This window comes from Lynx canadensis, chromosome A1 (genome assembly GCF_007474595.2).
Source record: "Lynx canadensis isolate LIC74 chromosome A1, mLynCan4.pri.v2, whole genome shotgun sequence".
Lineage (NCBI taxonomy): Eukaryota > Metazoa > Chordata > Mammalia > Carnivora > Felidae > Lynx > Lynx canadensis.
Genome location: NC_044303.2, coordinates 21,295,508 through 21,318,938, shown reverse-complemented (window position 1 = coordinate 21,318,938; position 23,431 = coordinate 21,295,508). Strand labels below are relative to the sequence as shown.

The following is a 23,431-nucleotide window of genomic DNA, read 5'->3' as shown; positions in this document are numbered from 1 at the left end:
CAGCTGTTAGTTTACTTATGTGAAGAACAGTCAATAGAAGGAAATTCCAGTGTGACAAGAATTTTGACAATCCCTCAGTGTTATCTCTAACAGGATCTAGTTACATTGTGATCTTCTGGGAAGGATGTAGCTGTGTATGTTCATTTCAATCTGGCGGTTTCGCTCTTATTCTAGTCACACTATATGTGGGGATTCCCAGTGCTGTTTTATTAGTACCGTGGGAGGAGAGAGGCTATTTTTCCTTCCCTATTTTTCTACACTTCAGAGTTTAATACATAATGTTCTCTCAGCAATGTAACAGTCTTAAGACTTCTGTGCTGATTTAACCAATATTTTCCATTTAGTTGGGCAGAGGTTTATTAATTAGTATTTACCACCAAACAGATCTAACTATATAAATATGTATATAATTGCATGAAGGATAATTTGTGACTTATGAGTCAATAACCTTTCACTCTTGTTTCATTTTAACATTAGGGTATTTAAGATGCTTTTATAAATCAGATTTTGTGTGTTTTAAAAAACAACACTAATTTAGTAGGAGACCGGGGTGCAGTTTCCAATGGCATTGACAGTTATGATGCTATAGAAAGAACCTATACCTGGCTGGACTCTAACTTGAGAATCTTGGCTCTGCCTCTTGATTTTTATCTTGAGAAATCACTTCATCCATTTCTTCAACTACAGGATGAGAATCATAATGTCTATCTCACGGTGCTTTTTTTTTTTTTTATATTTATTTTTGAGAGAGAGTAAGAGCACAAGTAGGAGAGGAGCAGAGAGAGAGAGAGAGAGAGAGAGAGAGAGAGAGAGAGAGAGAGAGAGAATCTGAAGCAGGCTCCAGGCTCCGAGCTGTCAGCACAGAGCCTGATGTGGGGCTTGAACTCATGAACTGTGAGATCATGACCTGAGATGAAGTTGCACACTTAACCGACTGAGCCACCAAGGCACCCGTTTTTCTTTAAAAAAAATGAAATAAAAATAAATAAATAAATAAATAAATAAATAAATAAATAATTTTTTTGTTTTCATCCCACGGTGTTTTTATGAAGAGTATATGGCATAAATATAGGAACTGTTCTGCAAGGGCAAAATTGGGTTTCAGGGACAGGGCATTGGCAAGGAACTCGACATCTCCGAAGGGAGCGGGGAGGAGCTTTTTATGGAGTTTGAGCTAAGCATGATTAGTCAAGGAGCCCAAGTACTATTTATAGTAGGTCTATAATACCTTTCCCTGAAATTCTACTTCCAAAGACCAGACTTCCCTACTGGGGGCGAACTCAACTCCTGGACATATCCTGTTATTTTCTTGTTGCACTTCCCCTAAGACTGTAAATTTTGGAGAAGCCATTCCTCCACCTTTGTATTCTTCTTGGAACCAAACAGATCATTGAAGTGCTTAATGTGTTTGGTATTAGACAAAGTCCTTATACAGAATGGTGAGTCAGGTTAGCATCTGAATAGCCATTAGCAGCGTTTAAGTTAAAGCCAATTTTAAGTTCTTCCTTCTCTCCAAAGGAAAACAGTGTTTTTCCTAAAAGAAAATCTTACGTAGAATTGGGTCGCTAGTATTCAGCCTAAAGCCTGCGAAGAAACAGGTGCAAGGTTGGGGAGGACGGTAATTAACCTTATTTTGGTTGTGTTCTGGTTGGAGCCCATGGCTAGAGCCCTGGCGTTGGTCCCAACAAGAGTGACCATCCCACCCAACCCGAGTTGTGGGGTGCAATGCAGACAGTTGTCTCCGTCCCCCAAGCCACTGTGGCTGGGCTTCTGGTCTTGAGAGATGCAGATGAAGTGGTGTGAAGGGTTGGGCTTTTTTTTTTGTTCCTAAAAATGCAACGAACAAAAAAAAAAGTACAACAATCCAAACCCAACCATCTTGTTGCGCGCCAGCTTTCTTCCAGGGTGGCTCCACCTCCGGTCGCCAGAGCTCCATAGGCCCAGCCTACGCGTCTTAGCTGTCGCCGTCTGCTTCCCAGCGCGCGCGGGCTCGGCCCGCTCTGGCAGGGTGCTCCGTGGCGCGCGCAGCCACTCTGGAAGGGAGAGAAGCGAGCAGTCCCGGGCCCTCCCCGCCCCTAGGTGCACCGCGGACGGTGGCAGTTATTGCTGCTGGCTGTCGACACCGGAAGGACTCCCGCCTCACCTCACCCACTCCCCACCCCCCGCCCCGGGGAAAGGCGAGACCCGGGAGACGGAACAAAGGCAACGCCGAGGCCCGGGAGGCGGATCGAGGTGCTGGAAGAGGAGGGCAGGGGGCGGGCCCGTTGGGGCTGCGAGTCCATTTTGCCGCCGTGCCCAGCCGGTAACGCGAGGTCCCCGCGGCTGGAGGACAGGCGCCTGCCCGCGGCCCCCGAGGTCCGAGATAAGTACCCACCCGGTCACTCTCTAGGAAGGGGGGTGGTCCTTGGGCCTGCTGCAAGGGTGAGGATTTGCCCTGGCAGGACAGCGACCTGCGTGGGTGGGGGGCTCCAGAGAGCTCAGTTTCAGCTCCAGCCCCAGCTGCACAGCGAAAACCAGCGCGGCACTGGAACAAACGGGAGTGGGGTGGAGAGGCGTGCGGTGGGCATCCGCGGGGCCCAGGCAGCGTGTCTGTGCTCCAGAAACCCTGCTCCGCTACAGATTATGCCCGGCTTCAGTGCCAGTGCCTCGGTATCGCCTAGGAAAGAAAAGGCAACCATGAACCAGAAGTCGGAGCCCGGCAACCACTCTCTGGCACTGAAACTGAGGAAGTGCCTGGCGCCTGGGGAGGGCGCCCTAACCGGGAAGCTCCTTAGTAAAGGCACAAAGATATCAAAAAAAAAAAAAAAAAAGCCATGCTCCTGGCTTTTTCACCACGTCCTAGCGCGCAGGCTTAATGGGGGGGGGGGGGGGGGGGGGGGGGGGATGAAAACACTGAGGATCAAGGCTAAGGATCCTCTGCAAATAAATACATAATACTCTCTTTGTTCTTTCTTTGCAGTAGCTTCGTTTGATTGTCCATCACAACGTGAGGGGAAAAAAAACCCTGATAGCTTTGTCCTGAAAAATAGTAACCCTGACGAATACACCTGCACCTGCTCGCTCGCAGGGGACAGAGGTAAACTACAATACTTCTCCCTACATTAAGAAACAAAGCATTCAGTTTTCTTTTTCTTTTTTTTTTTTTTTTAGGCCCAGAACCATGCAAAATTGAACTATGTGTAGAATGTGTTCCCATCCTCACGAGTGTTCTGTTTTCATATTTTGTCAAAACTCAGAAAAATAGATTCTATATTTGGAAAATGTTTATGTAACAATTATTTGAAATGTATTACAAGCTAAAGAGTTATATTGTAAAGGAAAAAGAGAGGTCTTAGTAGCATCTTTTTTTTTATGGTCTCTCCCCCCCCACCCCGGCCCTTCTCCCATGCCTTTTTGCTAGGGCTTGTACAGACAATGTTTGAGTTTTCTGACTCTAGAGACTTTTATACAATAAGTATTTTAAAAGCAGAATTTCATTTTCATAGCCACTCCTTCTGGTAGAACTTGATTAACTGGAGCTGTTGATTAACTGGTTTACTTCCACCTTATACAATGAGAAGATACATTTTTTCAGGCTCTCCTTTCCTTACTAATACCATCTGTTTTACACTAGCTGAGATACTAAATCTCCCTGGTAAGTCCTTCCATAACACTAGGCTGTTCTTTTCATTCTGTATATTTATGACTGGTTGGTTACCTGGTCCTACTTGTACCACAGCTTTTGTTCAGATATGCCCATTTCCATGAAAGTGCTTTATACCTGCTATCCTGTGTAATACTTGCTTTACCTTTTCATGAAATTAGAGTTCAAGAGAGTCCACCTCTTTTTCAGGACCTTTCCTGGTTAATATACTCATACTTTAACATAATACTTTAAATGTGTATTTACATTTTTCACAGTATTTGTACACAGATTAATTAAACCACCTTACATGTATATAGTTTAGCAATATACAAAACTGGCACATACTACCTAATCTTTCCAAAACCATGACTTAGACACTCCTGCTTGAACCCAGGTATCCAGAGACAGGTTCAGTGCTCTGTTCTCTCTACCAGACAGCCTGTTACAGCCTAATGTGTAAAAATCATAAAACTTTAGAAGGGATTTAGAGAGCCATGATTAAACTTAATCCATTTTATGAATGAGAACACTGAATTCTTGACCCACTTTCTAGATAGAGCTGAAGTCTAAGAATTGGGAAATTCGGGTCCTGTGCCTAGCTTGCTGTGTATGATTGAGAAAGCTCCATTTTGGCGGGGGGTGCTCAGTTTTTTCAATTATACAGTTAGGTGTTTTCTAGATGATGTCTAAGATGTTTGTACTTCTAGTTTATTCCTACCCCATAACTTTTATTACCATATATTCCTTATACATACTGGTAATCCTAAATGCATACTAATATTAACTGCCTTAAATTATTTTATATTTTAAATTTGGGTAGGTATGATCAAAATGTATGCCTTATTGGGTTTTTTTGTTGTTGTTGTTTGTTTTTGTTTTACTAAACTATAAAAGTACAGTTCTCTTGTAAGGCCAGGGACCGCATGGAGAAGTGGGGCACTCATACATCATTGGTTAGAGTTCATAAAGTGGTACATCCCTTCTAGTGGGAAACCTGTCAGTGTTTCAAAGGTCCTTAAAAGTGTTTCTACTCTTTGACCCACCTAACAGTACACTTATAGGAACTAAGGAAATAATTAGAACCGTGGACTAAGACTCTTCTACAAGATGTTCATTTAAATGTTCTATTACCAAAAAGACATATAGCCAGTATTAGCATATCTGTAAGATGCACTATAACATTTTAGAAGAATATATAAAAATAAGGGAAATACATGTGATTAAAAAAAGTGAAAAAAAGTAGATATAAAATTGTATGATGTTACCAGTTTTGTTAAAATACATATGTGCGCACACACACATGATTGGAAGAAATATAACAAAATAATATGTGATTATTCCTTGCTAATGTAATTATGGGTGATTTCTTCCTTGTATTTTCTGAACTTTCTATACCCACAAATTACTTTTATATTAACAAAAACATAAAAGCTAACTGCTTGGATAACCTTTCCAACTTTAGTATGGTGTCAACTTTCTATGTTTTTTTTTTTTTTTTTTTTTTTTAATGCTTATTTATTTTGAGAGAGCGAGTGAGCCGGGGAGGGAAAGAGAGGGAGAGAGAGAACCCAAGCAGGCTGTGTGCTATCAGTGCAGAGCCCAATATAGGGCTCAGTCTCATCAACTGTGAGATCATGACCTGAGCCCAAATCAAGAGTCAGACGCTCAAATGACTGAACCACCAGGTGCCCCTCTATGTTCTTTTTATAAGGCATTTATCATACCTTTTAGAGTAACAGTATCTTTGTAAATGTGCTGTATTTCTGAATTTAGGGCAAGAATTGACTTTGGCTTATATTTCACCTTTTTAAATATCATTAGGACATTGGATTATTCATTTTTGTTATTCATGGAAGACATTGCCATCTTCATTACCTTGGCCTGGAACTCTGGATACTAGAATGGTACTAAAAGAATAGGGTGCTATGTCTCCTTTTTGTAACAGTTAACCAAATACAGGCATCCTTTGACATACAGAATAGTTATATTGCAGTTAAGCCTTCTATAAAGTAAATTCTTGTAACATGAACTTTAAAAAAAAATTCATTTGCATTGTAGATTTAGGTGTATTACTAAAGAAAAGTTGAATTGAAAATTTTTGCTGATAGTTTAAATTCTTGTCTTTCCTGTGGCATAAGTGCCACAAGTATATCGTACTTGGCAACAGCCTGGCTCCTCATTATAACTCCCAGAGGAGCTCTTTCTTTTTTCTTTTTTTCCCCCTGCATATTTGTGATATTGAATATGAGTGAGGAGTGCCAACATAGTGTATACCGTAACATAGCCAAACTAAAAATTGCTTAAAGTTTAGCATAATTAGTGTTCTACTTGATATATTCTGTAGATCAGGTTTACTTTAGAATAAGATGTGTGTGTACCTACTTCTACACCTAGCAAAAGGAACCTTGTTTATACTAATTACATTTCCAATGGCACTAATTACATTTCCAAATAAGTTATTAGTTGATAGGTAGTGCTTATCAGTTATTTACAAAATGCCTGTTTTCACTTGGTACAGTATTATATACGACCTAAGTAACCTCACTTACCTAGCTAAATCCAGCTAGCCACTTATTGAATGCTAGACTTTGACACTACTTTCTGGAAGCTGGCATTAACCTCAAATACAGATTTAGATGATGGAAATTTATTAATAGATACCAACCAATAACGATTGCCAAATTTATGGTTGTAAAAGAAGACAAGTTGTTTTATGGGTAAAAGTTTTCCATCTTCATTTAAACCCACTTATATTTATTTGGGAGAAGAGAAACCAGACATTTCTGGTTCATCAAACCTTTCTGGAAGTCATTAGTTCCAACTTAACTTAATTGGAACTCTTAACAGGTAAAGATAAATATCTGAATTTGGTTGGTACCACAATAGGTGAATAATTTAGTCTATATGTATGTTTCCCTCAAATTCATACACTCATTCAAATTGATTTCATCTGGATGAGAGAGATTAGGCTTCAATACCATTCGGAATCCACACAGATTTCTGGGTTTTGTTGTTGTTACTGTTAAATTAAAAATAATTTTTTTAAAGTAATCTCTATGCCTAGCGTGGGGCTCAAACGCATGACCCTGAGATCAAGAGTCTCATGGTATACTGACTGAGCCAGCCAGGTGTCCCCCCACCCCCACAGATTTCTGGATAGTTATACAGAAGTAGGATAGGGATATTTGATCTAGCTGGTATCCTAAAACCCTATTGATATAATGCTGTGGATTTACAGGATTATGGAATAATGGCTGGGGTGATTATCAAGTGACACAGGGAAAAGATAAAAGGGAAAGAAAAATAAGGTGAAGAGGCAGGTGGGGGATAAGAATAGGAGGAAATCAAAAGAGTGTACACCTTGAAAGGTGGGGCATATGAGTTAAAAGAATAAACAAAGGAAAGAGTCAAGATGAAACAGTGGTATGGAGGAGAGAATGAAGGAAAGGAAAACACCCAGTTTTTCTGAGTGGTCTGGACTAGTAAGGGTAATGATTTGGTTTTTAAGTTTCTGGGAATGTTACCATAGTCCAAAAACTCTGTGAAATTGCTGAGTAGGTGGTTCTTCCAAGCTGATGGACCTTTTGTTCTAGCTTCATTTTGCCCTACTTATCAGGAATCCTATTAGAAATGTCTTGGGGGAAATTTTAACTACTAATTCTAGAATAATGGCAGAAAAGGTAAGTTTCTTACTGTCTTATATGCAGACATAGGAAACTTGGAGCCACCTAACAATTAGACAAGCTATTTTAGACACTATATGTAACATATTTTTAATATTTGTAATATTCCTTTTTTTCAGATATCAGAAATCTTGTTTTTTCTTAACCTGTTTTGATCATATAAGTTATGGAGCAGTCTCTAAAAGCCAGAATAAAATATAATAAGGCATTGACATAGAGTACTTAAATACTTGAAAATAATTTTCATATGTTATTAGATACCTTTCAAAACAGTTGTACAGCGAGGAGAGAAACTGCAATATATGTAAGTGGTTTGTCAAAGGCCATAGATTAAGACCCAGACTTACATCAGCCTCCTCACAGGCCTGGATCACAGAGATTCTCAATAATACATTTTTTATTTTATAAAAGATACAACAGTACTAAAGCAGATCAAGCTCTTGTAAAGCTTATCATACCTTAGCTAATGCTTCTGAAGTTTTGCTTTTTAAGTTCAATATGGTTTTCTTATAATTGGTCCCCTTTTTAGTTTTTTCCCTTTTTATTGTGAAAAATTTCAAATACACAGAAGATTTAAAAAATACTACAATAAATATTCTTCCATCCTCTAACTAGATTCAGTAACTAGACCCTAAGTTTCAAGAAAGCATTATTAGATCTCATACTAACATTGAATATAGTATACTACTTGAAAATAAGATTAACTAATATGCTGAGAAGAAGTAATTAAAAAAAAAAAGGTGATCCTTTTTATTCCAAGCACTGTTCCAGCTAAGATTGATGGCTCTCAGTTTAGTAGAGGTTTGCATAATTTAGCTTTGTCTGTGAAGTGAGTTTCAATATTTGCTTTTTAGTTACTTATTAGGTATTTACTTTGGAATTCCTGAATTCAAAGATGCCTCAAAACAGGATGGAAATTTGATTTAACCCTAAGATACAAAGTATTAATTTTTCTTTTTGTTTTCTAATGGGATTTGGAAAGAGATTATGAGTAGTATCTTGAACAACTTTATATTCCTATCGATTAAAAGATTTAATAGGAAAGTTTCTTTGAATAGTTTATTAAAATTAACTAGTTTAAGAATGAATAAATGAGCACCTTTTGCATTATCATTTTGAGTTATCATTTATTGTTATTTTTTTGAGAACAAGCAAGAGAATGTGACAGCATGAGTGGGGAGATGCACAGAGAGAGGGAGAGAGAGAATCCTAAGCAGGCTCCATGCTGTCAGTTCAGAGCCTGACAAGGGGCTCAATCTCACCAACTGTGAAATCATAACCTGAGTCGAAATCAAGAGTTGGATGCTTAACTGACTGAGCCACCTAGGCACTACTCATTTTGAGTTGATCATTTAAAAATAAAGTATTTCTAGGAGGGAGAAGTCTAATACACACATATTAGGTTTTGTTTCTGTTTTATGACTTTCCTTTTAAGTGTTGGCTTTTCCATTTTTAATATTCTGGTTGTCATTTTTCAGTTTTCATTTGTACAGACTTGTTGCTATATATCCACTCAAGGTAGGATAAAGCAGTTTTCATAGTCTACACTGAGTGCAGATATCATGAATATTTGCTTAAAAATATATCTATGGTGGTGGTACACAACTATGACTATTTGTCAAAACTCAGAATTGTATACCAGAAAGAGTGAATTTTATTGTATATAAATGAAAAGTATTTAAAAAAATACAGAGGCTTCTGAGTGGCTAAGTTAGTTAAGTGTCTGACTGTTGATACTGGTTTAGGTCATGGTCTCAGGGTCATGAGATTGAGCCCTATATAAGGCTCCATGCTGTGTGTGGAGCCAGCTTAAGATTCTCTCTCTCTCTCTCTCTCTCTCTCTCTCTCTCTCTCTCTCCCCCCCCCCCCCGGCATGCATGTGCTCTCTCTCCAAAGGAAAAAAACCTAAAACAAAACAAAAACAAATATGGCAGGAAAATGAGGTTGAAAATGAGAGGTGGTAGACAACTAGGTACAGATTTGGCTACTTGCTTTGTTGGTATAAAACTTGGGAAATTTTTAATTGTTGGGGAAAAAAGATTTTTGTGCTTCAAAATTTAAGACTTTCTTGGTATTCAGAACACATTTGAAGGCAAAAATGAATCTTGGATATGTGTTTGCTGTTCTACGCTGAATTTGACAGTGGTTAAGTTGAAATTTTATGACTGGAGAGCAAAAATTTTGTTCACATACAGGTTTTTGACATCTATATATTGGTAAAAAAAATTAGCCATAGAAACGAGGGGATATGTATTTTCCTGCAAAGGAGTAAGTTTTATTGATTTCTTCCGATTTTTCTGTGTTAGCCACACTTTAAGAAAAGGAGCTAGAAGTTCCTTCACTTAAACTAAAAACCTTACTCATCTTCCTTTAAAACTTTTGAGGCAACAGACTTGCCATGGTTTCTTGGATTAGGCTGTCTCAGTTTTCCCTAAAAGTCAGCTGTGGAAGTGGTTCCATTAATTTGGTAGTAGGGGAAGTTCTGAGTATAAAGTTAAAAGAAATGAAAATGTTGAGCTTTTATGAACAGAAATAAGAATCGTTAAATCATAAACCAAAATTTATAAGCTGCATCACTAAAAATGGAACAACAGGGTCCACCATAATTTTGATGCATATTTTTAAAAAGAAACTTCTCAAATAGTTTTTTCCCCTGGTTCGTTTTCAGAGCTATAATGTGATTATGGCTTTGGGATGACTGTTTATTACTAAATTTTCCTGCGTGTGACATTTTTCTGTTTATTTTTGATGATACTGGATTGCCTTTCTCCATTTTCCTCAAAGTTTCTCTTTGCTTTGGGTGCCCTTTTTCCTCTGCATCCCAAATAGTTGATATTGTTTTTCTTCTTATTTATTTAATATACTTGGATAGGATTCTCTGGAAATATTAACCTTCAAGAATGAGTAAATTAGGTTTACTTTATTGAATGCTGCCCCCCCCCCCCGCTTTCCTGTTTCTACTGCCTTCTCCAAAATCTAGTTTTAGCATAGAATTTTTAGCTGAAATATGACAAAGAGCAGTGCAGATGATAAAATAGCAGGACTAAGGTAGGAGGACCATCAAAAGTTTTCCTTCTCTGTTCTAGAGTCAGAATTTTTAGTTACTTCACACCAACCCCAGTCTCTGTAGCTGTTCTCTTCCCCATACTTTTCAAAGGTTTTATGACTTCTCATGTCACAAAAGATTGTTCAGAAAAATCAGCTCATCACGTATTTTTGCCATATGACATTAAATTTGACAGAAATAACCTTTGCTTTAATTCCACATAAAATTGTATTATAATCTATAATACATATATCTCTCACAACTTAATATAAAACTATAAATTATTAGACTTGCAAACTCAGCTTATCTTTTAAATACTCTTTATCTTCAGGGCACCTGGGTGGCTCAGTTGGTTGAGGGTCCCAACTCCAGCTCAGGTCTTGATCTCACGGTTCATGAGTTCAAGCCCCATACCTGGCTCACTGCTGTCAGCCTGTCAGTGCAGAGCCTGCTTCAGATCCTCTGGCTCCCTCTATCTGTGCTCTCCTTGCCCCCCAAATATTAAAAAAATATTATTTATCTTCTATATTATAGCACCAATTGTGACTTTTTTTTATATTAAACTTTTTTTAATGTTTATTTACTTTTGAGAGAGAGAGAGAGAGAGAGAGAGAGAGAGAGAGAGAGAACAAGTGGGGGAGGGGCAGAGACATAGGGAGACACAGAATCCCAAGCAGGCTCCAGGCCCCCAGCTGTCAGCACAGAGCCCAACACAGGGCTCGAACCCACAAGCTGTGAGATCATGACCTGAGGTGAAGTCTGATGCTCAACCTCCTGAGCCACCAAGGCTCCCCGCCCCCCCCACTTTTTTTTAAGTTTATTTGTTTTGAGAGAGAGTGCGAGAGCTCACGAGAGGGGCAGAGAGAGAGAGACAGAGAGAGAGAATCCCAAGTAGGCTCTTCATGGTCAGCATGGAGCCTGATGCGGGGCTTGAACTACAGAACCACACCAAAACCATGAGTCAGATGCTTAACCGACTGAATCACCCAGGCGTCCCTCTGATTGTGACTCTTAAAATTACTGTTAAAAATTATTTAATTATTTATTATAAGGATTATTATTAGGCCCTATTCTGTTTATTAGTTTGGTGGTAATGTGACATATATATGTGTTCCTCAGTAAGCTGAACGAGGACATATTTAGCACTGTATTTGGTTTTAAAACTTTAGGGATAGAAGTTTTAAGATGTCCATTTTAAAATAATAAAACTTGAACTGAGAAATGGTATTCTCTAGACCAGGGATCTCGAAATTTTTTATTTTCAGGACCCCACTTTACAGTCTTAATAACTGAGGATCCCAGGAGCTTTTGTTTACATATGTACTTTATATAGCCATTTATTGTATTGGAAATTAAAACAGAAATTTTAAGATACTCATTTAAAATAACAATCATAAACCTGTTATATGTTAACATAATTTGTGAAAAATAACATTTTCTAAATAAGTTGTGAGAAAATTGGCATTGCTTTACATATTTATAGATCTTTTTTTAATTAAAAAAATTGTTTTTAGTGTTTATTTATTTTTGAAAGAGAGAGAACATGAGCTGGGGAGGGGCAGGGAGAGAGGGGGAGACGCAGAATCTGAAACAGGCTCCAGGCTCTGAGCTGTCAGCACAGAGCCTGAGGCGGGGCTCGAACCCAGGAACCGTGAGATCATGACCTGAGCTGAAGTCGGATGCTCAACCGACTGAGCCACCCGGGCGCTCCTACATATTTATAGATCCCTTGAATGAATTGCTGTTTAATAGATTACAAATAAAGTCTTTTATCTGTCCCTTCATTACACCTGTTAGAATAAGTTATGGGTTTTTTCTTTTTTTTTTTTTTTTGAAATATACAAAGATCATAATCTGACCTTGCACAGATACGTAGTTGGTGAAGGGAAGAATATTTTAATAGCCTTTTCTGATAATTACGGATCTTCTTTGACACTTTGCTAAAGCTCAACAACTGGTAGTTTCTTAAATGTCACAATATGGAATCTGAAATCATATTTTTCAACGTATTGGTCTTTTGATCTTTTATCCAAGCACGATTTATAACATGCATTAGTCATTTGAACAAATTAGTTTATTGTATTATGCAGATCTCCAAATAACATATTTCATTATACAATAATCTCCCCACTAAAAAAGATAAAAGCCAACATTCATTAAAATCACCATTTCATTACAAAGTCTTTAATTAATGGGAAGCTGTCAAGCTCTTAAGTGGCAAAAATGTTTTCCAAAATTCTAATGTTCACTCAAAAACTTAATTTTTATCATTGGCAAGAAATACTATCATTTATTTTTCTTGAAGGGCTTATTTTGTTCATTTTCAAGAAAATGTCTGCTTTTACCTAAGTCTAAATAGCCAGTTTGCCATTCATTCTTTCAAGTAAAAATGGTGTTCCACAAAAAAAGCAGCTGGTTCAGATTGTGACTCAATCATGTAACTAACTGCTTTTTCTCCAGACAGTATCTGTTGGATGCAGCAGAAATTCTTTACTTCCTATTTTGTCACCCAAAATATTAAAGAAGCACATACACAAGGATCAAGATTTAATAAAATGAATAATTGTTGCTGCTTCATAAAGAACATTCTTAAATGAAATTGGCTACCCCCACTTAGACTGTGGGTGTGTGGTAATGAAGGATTCAGTAACTTGTACCTTTTGCCTTGTTTGATTCCTGCTGAGGCTTTAGCAGTGTCTCCTCACCATTGCTTTTACGGTGCATTTGTCAACATGGTGCCCAAAGCAAGTATGTTCTCAATATTATTGTGAATAAAGTATTCACCTTCATGAATGACTTGAAGGAGTCTTAGGGACATCAGATTTCTGTCTACATTTTGAGAATTGATGCTCTAGATGGTTCTGGTGGTTTAAAAAAAAAAAAACTCATTTAATTTTCTGAAGAATTAATTGCAACTCTTGCCTTATGCTTTTACTTAGGATTTTAATAATTGTAATCTTGCATTTGAAATAGAAAAATATGCTAGTTTTTAATAAAAGCCTGCACGAGAGTGCATGCTTGAATTTGTATTTCTGTGCTTCTTTCTTTTGAATAGCATACCATTTTATAATTGTGGGCCCAGACTAAAGAGCTCATTCTATTCAGACACTGAGTAGCTTTGTTTCTGACAGCTAGTAGTCAGCTCTCTGTTTTAAAACAATCAGTTGGGTCCTGCTGGCTCAACTTGCAGTTGTCCTAGACCTAACCCTATCTCAGCCAAAGACTGTTGTTGGAAAGCCCACACAAAGGCCTTGTGTACAGGGAGCCCTGCTAATAAGGAGTGTGTTCTAGTCCCAGCAGATTAAATCTGCTTTGGTGTGCATTCCCTTCCCAAATTTCTCACTTATTTCCTTTGTTTGCCTGGTTATTTCAGTGAGAGATCATTTTTAATGACCTGTAAAGATAATTTCTGATTAGTAGTCTGAATGGAGGGGATTACTGGAGTAAAATGTTTCTTTCTTTATGGTAGGATGTGATGGAGCTGCTTGAAGAAGATCTCACGTGCCCAATTTGTTGCAGTCTGTTTGATGATCCTCGAGTTTTGCCTTGCTCGCATAACTTTTGCAAAAAATGCTTAGAAGGGATCTTAGAGGGGACCGTGCGGAATTCGTTGTGGAGATCATCTCCATTCAAGTGCCCTACATGCCGTAAGGAAACTTCAGCTACTGGAGTCAATAGCCTGCAGGTCAATTACTCCCTGAAGGGTATTGTGGAAAAGTATAACAAGATCAAGATCTCTCCCAAAATGCCTGTGTGCAAAGGACACTTGGGGCAACCCCTCAACATTTTCTGCCTGACTGATATGCAACTGATTTGCGGGATCTGTGCTACTCGTGGTGACCACACCAAGCATGTCTTCTGTTCTATTGAAGATGCCTATGCTCAGGAAAGAGATGCCTTTGAGTCCCTCTTCCAGAGCTTTGAGACCTGGCGTCGGGGAGATGCTCTTTCTCGCTTGGATACCTTAGAAACTAGCAAAAGGAAATCTCTACAGTTACTGACTAAAGATTCAGATAAAGTGAAGGAGTTTTTTGAGAAGTTACAACATACATTAGATCAAAAGAAGAATGAAATCCTGTCTGACTTTGAGACCATGAAACTGGCAGTTATGCAAGCCTATGACCCAGAGATCAACAAACTCAACACCATCTTGCAGGAACAACGAATGGCCTTTAACATTGCTGAGGCTTTCAAAGACGTGTCAGAACCCATCATATTTCTGCAACAGATGCAGGAGTTCAGGGAGAAAATAAAAGTAATCAAGGAAACTCCTTTACCTCCCTCGAATTTGCCCACAAGCCCTTTAATGAAGAACTTTGATACCAGTCAGTGGGAAGACATAAAACTAGTAGATGTGGATAAACTTTCTTTGCCTCAAGATGCTGGCACGTTCGTTAGTAAGATTCCCTGGAGCTTTTCTCAGTTATTTGTGGTAGTCATTCTGCTCAGCCTTCTCATTTTCTTTGGTCCCACCATATTCCTAGAAGGGTCTTTATTTGATGAATTCACAACTTGGAAAGACTGCCTCTCCAACTTCAATTCCTATCTGGCTAAATCAGCTGATTTTGTAGAACAATCAGTGTTTTATTGGGAACAGGTGACAGATGGATTTTTCATTTTCAGTGAAAGATTTAAGAATTTTACTTTGGTGGTGCTGAACAATGTGGCAGAATTTGTGTGCAAATATAAACTATTATAAAATCTGTTGCAACTATTTAGTTCTCTGTCTTTTGTTAGAAATTTGTTAAAGAGCTGAGTGGTAGTTCAGATTTGGTCAAGATTTCAATGAAGTATTTCCCTGCCCAAAGTATTCCTTTCAAAAATAATGTCCTATATATGTTGTTCAAATGAGTTAGCATAAAGGTAAATGTGAAATTTAATAGTACAGTCCTGAACCCTCCTTCCTTTTTAAAGAGTGCTTTTGAAATACACCTCCTACCTCCAATATCAGTTGTGTTGATGCTGTGGAAAAAGGGGAGGTGAAAGCGCATGATCTAATGTATTAATGAGGTAGTATAACAGTGATTGTTCATTTAAGCATGTAATAAAGACTACTCGTGTAAAGCAACTCTTTTTGAGACTGAACATTCTTTTAAAAAAGGAAAAGATGTGAGTGGATTGGATTTCCAAATTTTTCTAGATTTGGATTTCTAAATTTTAGTTTTTTACTAAAATGTAAATCTCAGGTAAACAAAAGGTGGCATTTTCTTGGGATCAGTTTACGTTTTTAGGAGGGTAATGATTTCAGCTTGCCTTGTTCTCCTTAGGTTTTGTAAATTCCTTTGGTGATAAACTACAGAAGTGTTAGGTGGCTGTGGTAGGTACAAAAAAAAGTCTAACACATGGCAAGAACAGGAAATGGGAAAGCCTTTTTACTGGCAGCCAAGTGTTGTGTTGTTGTTCCCAAGTATCATGGCAACAGGACAACTAAACCAATCCACTTGCTTAGTATCTTTTTGAAGAGTAGTAAGATTAATTTGCCAATAGATGGAGGAGTCTGTCAGCTATTATAAAGTGCAAAGTAATCAGCTAAACACTAATTTTGCCCTACCTGCTTACATGAGATAAAGATGCCCTATCTCCCACAGAATAAAAATACTTAATTTTCTCCTCTTGCTTACAATTCAGATGAAGACAAGAACTGCTCATCTTAGAACTCATCTTAGAACTGCTCTCGAGTCTACCTTATTTCTGTCATGAAACAACATTCTTTGGAAAGCAGAGCGTCTTTACCCTTTTATTTTTTTAAGTTTATTTATTTTGAGAGAGAAAGAGTGTGCATGCAGGGGAGGGGGAGAGAGAGAGGGGGAGAGGGAATCCCAAGCAGGCTCTGCGTTGTCAGCCCAACATGAGGTTCCATCCTATGAACCATGAGATCGTGACCTGAACCGAAATAAAGAGTTGGATGCTTAACTGACTGAGCCACCGAGGCACCCCTACCCTGTCTTTTAATTTGGTTGAGAGAAGGTAACACAAGTGGGGACAAGAAAAAAAAAAAGGGCCAACTAACTTGAAAGTACAGAAGAATCCAGCTATGAGAAAAAGAGTCAAATTAAGCTGCTGGTTGAGGTAATGGCTGCCTCAACCATAACTGACAATTCATGATTTAGCCAAAATTGCTAAAGGGTTCATAAATTATAAAAATGTTTCACTGTAAATCTTACCTCTGCTATGAGGACTCATCATAGATAAGTGGTCTGGGGAATCCGGCAGGGGTTGCTTTTCTGCTCCCAGTGTATATATGTGTGTATGTATGTATGTGTATATGTATGTATGTATGTATGTATGTGTGTGTGTGTGTGTGTGTGTGTGTTTAAATAGAGATTTACAGGGGCGCCTGGGTGGCGCAGTGGGTTAAGCGTCCAACTTCAGCCAGGTCACGATCTCGGGGTCCGTGAGTTCGAGCCCCGCGTCGGGCTCTGGGCTGATGGCTCGGAGCCTGGAGCCTGTTTCCGATTCTGTGTCTCCCTCTCTCTCTGCCCCTCCCCCGTTCATGCTCTGTCTCTCTCTGTCCCAAAAATAAATAAACGTTGAAAAAAAAAATTTAAATAGAGATTTACAACAGGTTTTCATGGAGAATTTTTTATGCAATACAGGAACAGGATCCATTTGACATCTAACCTTGGAAATATTGGCAGTTTAAAAAAAATTTTTTTAATGTTTATTTTTGAGAGAGAGAGACAGAGTGCAAGTGGGGGGAGGGGCAGAGAGAGAAGGAGACACAGAATCCGAAGCAGGCTCCAGGCTCCAAGCTGTCAGCACAGAGCCCGATGTGGGGTTTGAACTCATGAACTGTGAGATTGTGACCTGAGCCAAAGTTGGACACTTAACTGACTGAGCCAACCACGCTCCCCAAGGCAGTTTTTCTTAAACAATTCAGTACCTCAACTGCTGCTTTTTCATTTTGTATACTGCAAGTTCCCAAGCAACTCAAATTTGCAAACACAGCTATGGATACAATATTTGCTTTACAGTAGTTACCTGGGAATCTAGGTCTCTGTTTTTTTGTTATTTTCCCCTCCCCTCCATTTCTTGATCATATATAACTAGCAACACTTATGGTTAGAAGTTGATTTACAAGTTTCTAAGTCTGTGGCTGATGGTTTGTAGCCTCTAGTTTGAAGCAAGAAAAGAATGAGTAGTCAGGAACTAGTCACTTTGAATGTGGGAGGGAAGATATTCACAACAAGATTTTCTACCATAAAGCAGTTTCCTGCCTCTCGGTTGACAAGAATGATAGATGGCAGAGACCAAGAATTCAAGATGGTTGGTGGCCAGATTTTTGTGGACAGAGATGGTGTTTTATTTAGTTTCATCTTAGATTTTTTGAGAACTCACCAGCTTTTATTACCTACTGACTTTTCAGACTATCACAGGCTTCAGAGAGAGGCTCTTTTCTATGAACTGGATCCTCTGATTGATCTCTTAAACCAAGAACGCTTGCTACAGCCAAGACCTGCTTTTTTGGAGGTGCATTTCCTAAGCCGAAACACTCAAGCTGTTTTCAGGGTATTTGGCTCTTGCAGCAAAACAATTGAGATGCTAACTGGGAGGATTACAGTGTTTATAGAGCAACCTTCAGCAATGACCTGGAGTAGTAACTCTTTCCCTCCTCAGATGACTTTACTTCCACTGCCGCCACAAAGACCTTCTTACCACGACCTGGTTTTCCAGTGTGGCTCTGACAGCACTACTGATAACCAAACTGGAGTCAGGTATTTTGTATTTTGAAGCATCTCTCTTCTATACTAGTTCCTTTCCCCCTCAAACTGAAAGTTTCTCACGCCTGAAACTTTTCTTAGAAAAAATGATTACTCAAATGTTTTGGGGTAACTGGTAGAGTTGGGTAGAGTGATCAGATAATTGTCCAAACCGGGCTACTTTTCAGAGTGAAAGGAGGCATTGTTACAATGTGGGACAAAAGGAATAAACCAAGACTGTCCAGGGAAAACTGGGACTATGGTCATTTAAGTTCTAAGAGGAAATAATTTTATACATTATGTTCCATTGCTAATGATCATTAATTTGGCTTAGGACCGAGAAGGCTTTTTTTCCCCCCAAGAGATTCTTTTAGTGGCTGGCATATGGTAAAGTTTCAGTTTCTCCTGATTTCCTTACAGTCTATGTATATTTGTTCTTTCAGTCCTTATGATCTGACTACTGATTTTCCTCCACCCCACTTTATTTTTAAACACCATTAAGGCAGATATATCCCAGAGCAAATTTGGTATCCTATTACATCTTTGGCACTCTTAGACAACTCAAAATATTGGGATAGGCTGTCAGTATGTTAAGGATAGTTGCTTCTGAGTCAATTATTCACTTTCTCTCCTTGTTGTTCTTGGCTGGGCACTAAGGCTGATTTCCACTCTGCTGTCAGGGACACATTTTTTTTCTCCTTAAAAATGTCTTAATGCTGTCCCACCATTATTTTACTAACTGTGAAAGCTGGCTTTAATTTTCAGGAGGAAAAAAAGTAGTCTGTATATGTTCTTTACTGATAACTGTTTAAGTTTTTTTTTTTTTTTTTTTTTTTTTTTTTTGGGGAGAAAAGGTAGACATAATTTGGGATATTTTCTTCAGCAGTAGCCATTGGGAACTATCAATGTTTGCCTCTCCCACAGTACACCCTGTGGTCCTACTTACTAACTGGAGAACACTGGGCAATACGACAACTCTTAACTTTTTACACTTAATAATTTCCTGCCCTCCTAGAAAGACTGAAATGTCGTTTTGGGAAAAGAGGGCCAATTAGATTAATAGGCTGATTATGAGGAGAACATAAGACCCTATCTTTAGCTCGAAGCATTTTTTTTTAATTTTTTTTTTTTTTCAACGTTTATTTATTTTTGGGACAGAGAGAGACAGAGCATGAACGGGGGAGGGGCAGAGAGAGAGGGAGACACAGAATCGGAAACAGGCTCCAGGCTCTGAGCCATCAGCCCAGAGCCTGACGCGGGGCTCGAACTCACGGACCGCGAGATCGTGACCTGGCTGAAGTCGGACGCTTAACCGACTGCGCCACCCAGGCGCCCCATCTCGAAGCATTTTAAGGTGTCTCTGTGTCCAACTCTCTTTTTGCTGGTGGAGCACCAACATGGATAGAAGGGAAAACTACCAGCTTTTTGTTTTCTAAATTTGATCTAACAATTAACAACTTAAAAAAAATCTTTTTTAATGTTTATTTGTTTAATGTTTATTTGTTTTATTTGTTTCAAACTCACGAACCGTGAGATCATGACTTGAGCCAAAGTCAGACGCTCAACCGAGCCACCCAGGCACCCCAATGATTAAGATCTTTGAGGATCCTTTTTTAAAAAAAACAGGGGCGCCTGGGTGGCTCAGCTGGTTGAGCGTCTGACTTCGGCTCAAGTCATGATCTCACGGTTTGTGAGTTCAAGCCCTACATCGGGCTCTGTGCTGACAGCTTGGTGCCTGGAGCCTTCTCAGGATTCTGTGTCTCCTTCTCTCTCTGCCTCTCCCCTGCTTGCACTCTGTCTCTCTCTCAAGAATAAATAAACCTTAAAAAATTTTTAAAAATAAAAAAATAAATTAAAAAAATGTTAGAAGCCTAAGGTAAAATGGTGTAATTTTAAGAAGAAATATGCAAAGTAAACTGAACGCTTTAAAACCTATGCATTTTAAAATTAAAACAAGATTAAAAACTAAAGTTGGAATATTCTTGTATGTACAGTGCCAAGTGACTTTACCTTTGTTGTTTGTGTTCAGAAACGGTACAAAAATTTTTCATGTTAATATTAAGAATGGCATTAGGGGCGCCTGGGTGGCTCAGTCGGTTAAGCTTCCGACTTCGGCTCAGGTCATGATCTCATGGTCTGTGAGTTCGAGCCCTGCGTCGGGCTCTGTGCTGACAGCTCAGAGCCTGGAGCCTGTTTCGGATTCTGTGTCTCCCTCTCTCTGACCCTCCCCCGTTCATGCTCTGTCTCTCTCTGTCTCAAAAATAAATAAACGTTAAAAAAAAAATTAAAAAAAAAAAAAAAAAAAAAAAAATGGCATTAAACTTCCCAAATAGGGAATTCCAAAACCAGAAGCTATTTTAATAATTAAAATTTTCATCACCAAACAGTATTTTTGTTCAGTTGCCTGAAGTTCAGAATTTTTTTCCACCCAGTAAGTGTTTGTGATTTTTTTTCTGTCATGCCAGTTTCAAAGTAGGGATGGGTAACCTAGTAAGGGGGCATTATTGGGATTTCAGGGGATTGGATGAAAACTCTGGCCCTGAAAGGCCCACCTTAGGTATATAACTGCCTGGCTAGCAATCATTTTTATTTCTTGTTCACTTCCTGTTCTGAGCTGTTCATTCAGATGTTTTTTGAAGGTGGAAAGTGGAGGAGTAAGCCTGGACGGCTCCTAAGAGTCTGCTGTACCATGGGGCTGTTTAGGATGTCCCACTACGATGATTTACTACTCTGCGATCTTATTAACCTAGCAGATTGCTCAGTTATTATCTCTCAAGTTCATAGTATGAGAAATACTTGGCTTGCATCTTGCAGAAGGCCATTCATATGATACCACATTATTAAGCTCAAGTTATGGTCACAGGATTCTAGAGTCTCTTTGGTAGCCTTTATTCTATCTGACCTTTCCTTTTTAAACTGGATCAAATGGGAAAATATAGCTGCCTTTTAAGTTTTTAAAATAAGTTTTGATTTTCTATTTCTCAGTGGGTTCTTCTATCCTTTTCTTCTGCCTTATAATCTTTCATTTCTTAATTTGACCTCGTAGGGAATCAAGTACTGTGGCTCAGTGATTTCTTCCAAGTGTTTGTTATCACTTACTATATACTATTTGTGTCTTAATTTTTTGAGATGTGCTGTAACTTTTCTTCTCTTTGACAAATGTTTCTAGGCTACATAATCAAAATCTGGGTCTTTGGAGTAGATGGAATGATTTCCCAATGTTAAAAATCTGGTGTATCAAACATAATAAACATTTTCTGATCTGTATTTTGTGCTTTTATAAATCTTACATTTTATTATTTTCTTTGCCTAGAATTGATTTCTAAAATTTTTTTTTTTCCAACGTTTTTATTTATTTTTGGGACAGAGAGAGAGCATGAACGGGGGAGGGGCAGAGAGAGAGGGAGACACAGAATCGGAAACAGGCTCCAGGCTCCGAGCCATCAGCCCAGAGCCTGACGCGGGGCTCGAACTCACGGACCGCGAGATCGTGACCTGGCTGAAGTCGGACGCTTAACCGACTGCGCCACCCAGGCGCCCCTAGAATTGATTTCTAAATGTGAGCTACAGTAACCACTCAATTTTAGTCATAATTAAAGGAGGCTAAGGATGTCCTAAAGGCTCTTTTTATGCTATAAAATGACAGAGAAACTTCCACTAATGTGTGGAAGTAATTTAAGTTAGGCTTTTCTTCACATCTCATAAACAAATGGTGAGAGGACTCAAAGACATAAAAATATCCTTGATAGTAGATAAAGGAGTAATATAGCTGTATCTATGTGGGCATGTTATGTTGACATTATTAAAGCCAATTTATAGCAAGTCTGAAAAATTCAGGTATATTTTTCTTGAACTATGTGTATTGGTTCTATCAAGTATCCCAGGAAATAGAGTTTTGTCATTTTGATTCCAGATTGTATATAGCCTTTTGATCCTGTGCTTTGCTCTTTAATAATGGATAGTTATTGAGTAAAAATTGATGATTAAATATTGACATTTTTTATATGCAAAATTGTACCTCAGAAAATACTTTTGACAGAAATAAGTCACAAAAGAAAACATTTGTAATGTCAGTGCTAATAATGGGTAGAATTAGATTTAGGAGGAAAGCTGTAAATGCATAAAATGTTCATTAAAATGATTGAATTAGGGGCACCTGGGTGGCTTAGTCACTTGAGCATCTGACTCTTGTTTTTGGCTAGGGTCATGATCCCAGGATTGCGGGATCAAGCCTCATGGTGGCCTCTGTGCTGAACATGGAGACTGCTTAAGACTCTCTCTCTCCCTCTCTCACTGCCCCCTCGATCTCTAAAACAAAAAAAATTAAAAAAAATTTTTTTTAATGTTTGAGAGAGACAGACTGTGAGCAGGGAAGATGTAGAGAGAAAGAGAAGAGACACAGAATCTGAAGCAGGTTTCAGGCTCTGAGCTGTCAGCACAAAGCCCAACGCGGGGCCCAAACTCACAACTGAGATCATGACCAGAGCTGAAGTCACAGACGCTTAACCAACTGAGTCACCCGGGCTCCTCTAAAAAAAATTTTTTTTAATGATTGAATCAATTAATTTAGTTAAGCCGATTAAAACAATATTTAGTAATTTGAAAAAACTGGAAATAAATTACATATATAAAAAATTAAGCTAATTTTTTTGATCAAATTGCTTTCTCCAGAAAATAATTTCTCAATGAAAATTCATCAATGTTGGTTATATTCCTAAATGTAGAATTAAAATGACTGTGGGGATCACAGGAAAGTCTCTATTTTTAGTACCCTGACAAAAAGCTATTGATTTGGATTTATAAATGAAATCGCAAAAAAAATTCTGATCAAAATGGTATGATGCCTTTGTCTGAGATTATAAGCCAAATTTATGTGTTTAGTTTTGCTAGTTATTAAAAGGATCCTTTATAACCAAACATTTGTTGTGTGTCCTAGGTATGTTTCTATAAAACCTGATAATCGAAAATTGGCCAATGGAACTAACGTCCTCGGCTTACTAATCGACACTTTATTAATGGAAGGCTTCCATCTAGTCAGTGCTAGAACATTATCTTCTGAAGACAAAACTGAATGCTATAGCTTTGAAAGGATAAAAAGGCCTGAAGCTTTCACCATGAACAAAACACTGAAACCAGAGACTACCATCATATCAGAGCAATCTCAGAAAAAAAAGTGAGATTCTCTATTCTCTTTTAGAGTGAAGAGAATTGCCATTTTCTTGTTTGGAAATTCTGTATTTATGGCATATATGTTAGTCAAATATGTACTCAGCTTAACTTGTGGCCTTGTCTCCTAGCATGCCTTCTCTGGCAACCATACCTCAATCGTGTTTAGGCCATACTAACTGCTTGTTCTCTAAGTAACAACATGCACTTG

General features: G+C 38.5%; 2 protein-coding genes across 2 annotated transcripts; both read left to right on the top strand.

The window, feature by feature from the left end:
• Positions 1–2,266: 2,266 nt before the first annotated feature.
• On the top strand, positions 2,267–15,422 carry TRIM13 (tripartite motif containing 13). Its single transcript, XM_030310103.2, has 3 exons — positions 2,267–2,355; positions 2,960–3,076; positions 13,824–15,422. The coding sequence occupies exon 3, from the start codon at positions 13,830–13,832 to the stop codon at positions 15,051–15,053; it is 1,224 nt and encodes a 407-aa protein (XP_030165963.1). The 5' UTR covers positions 2,267–2,355; positions 2,960–3,076; positions 13,824–13,829; the 3' UTR covers positions 15,054–15,422.
• Positions 15,423–17,437: 2,015 nt separating this feature from the next.
• KCNRG (potassium channel regulator) lies at positions 17,438–23,231 on the top strand. The gene is made up of 2 exons (XM_030310115.1): positions 17,438–18,069; positions 22,991–23,231. The coding sequence occupies exons 1-2, from the start codon at positions 17,489–17,491 to the stop codon at positions 23,229–23,231; spliced, it is 822 nt and encodes a 273-aa protein (XP_030165975.1). The 5' UTR covers positions 17,438–17,488.
• Positions 23,232–23,431: the final 200 nt, after the last annotated feature.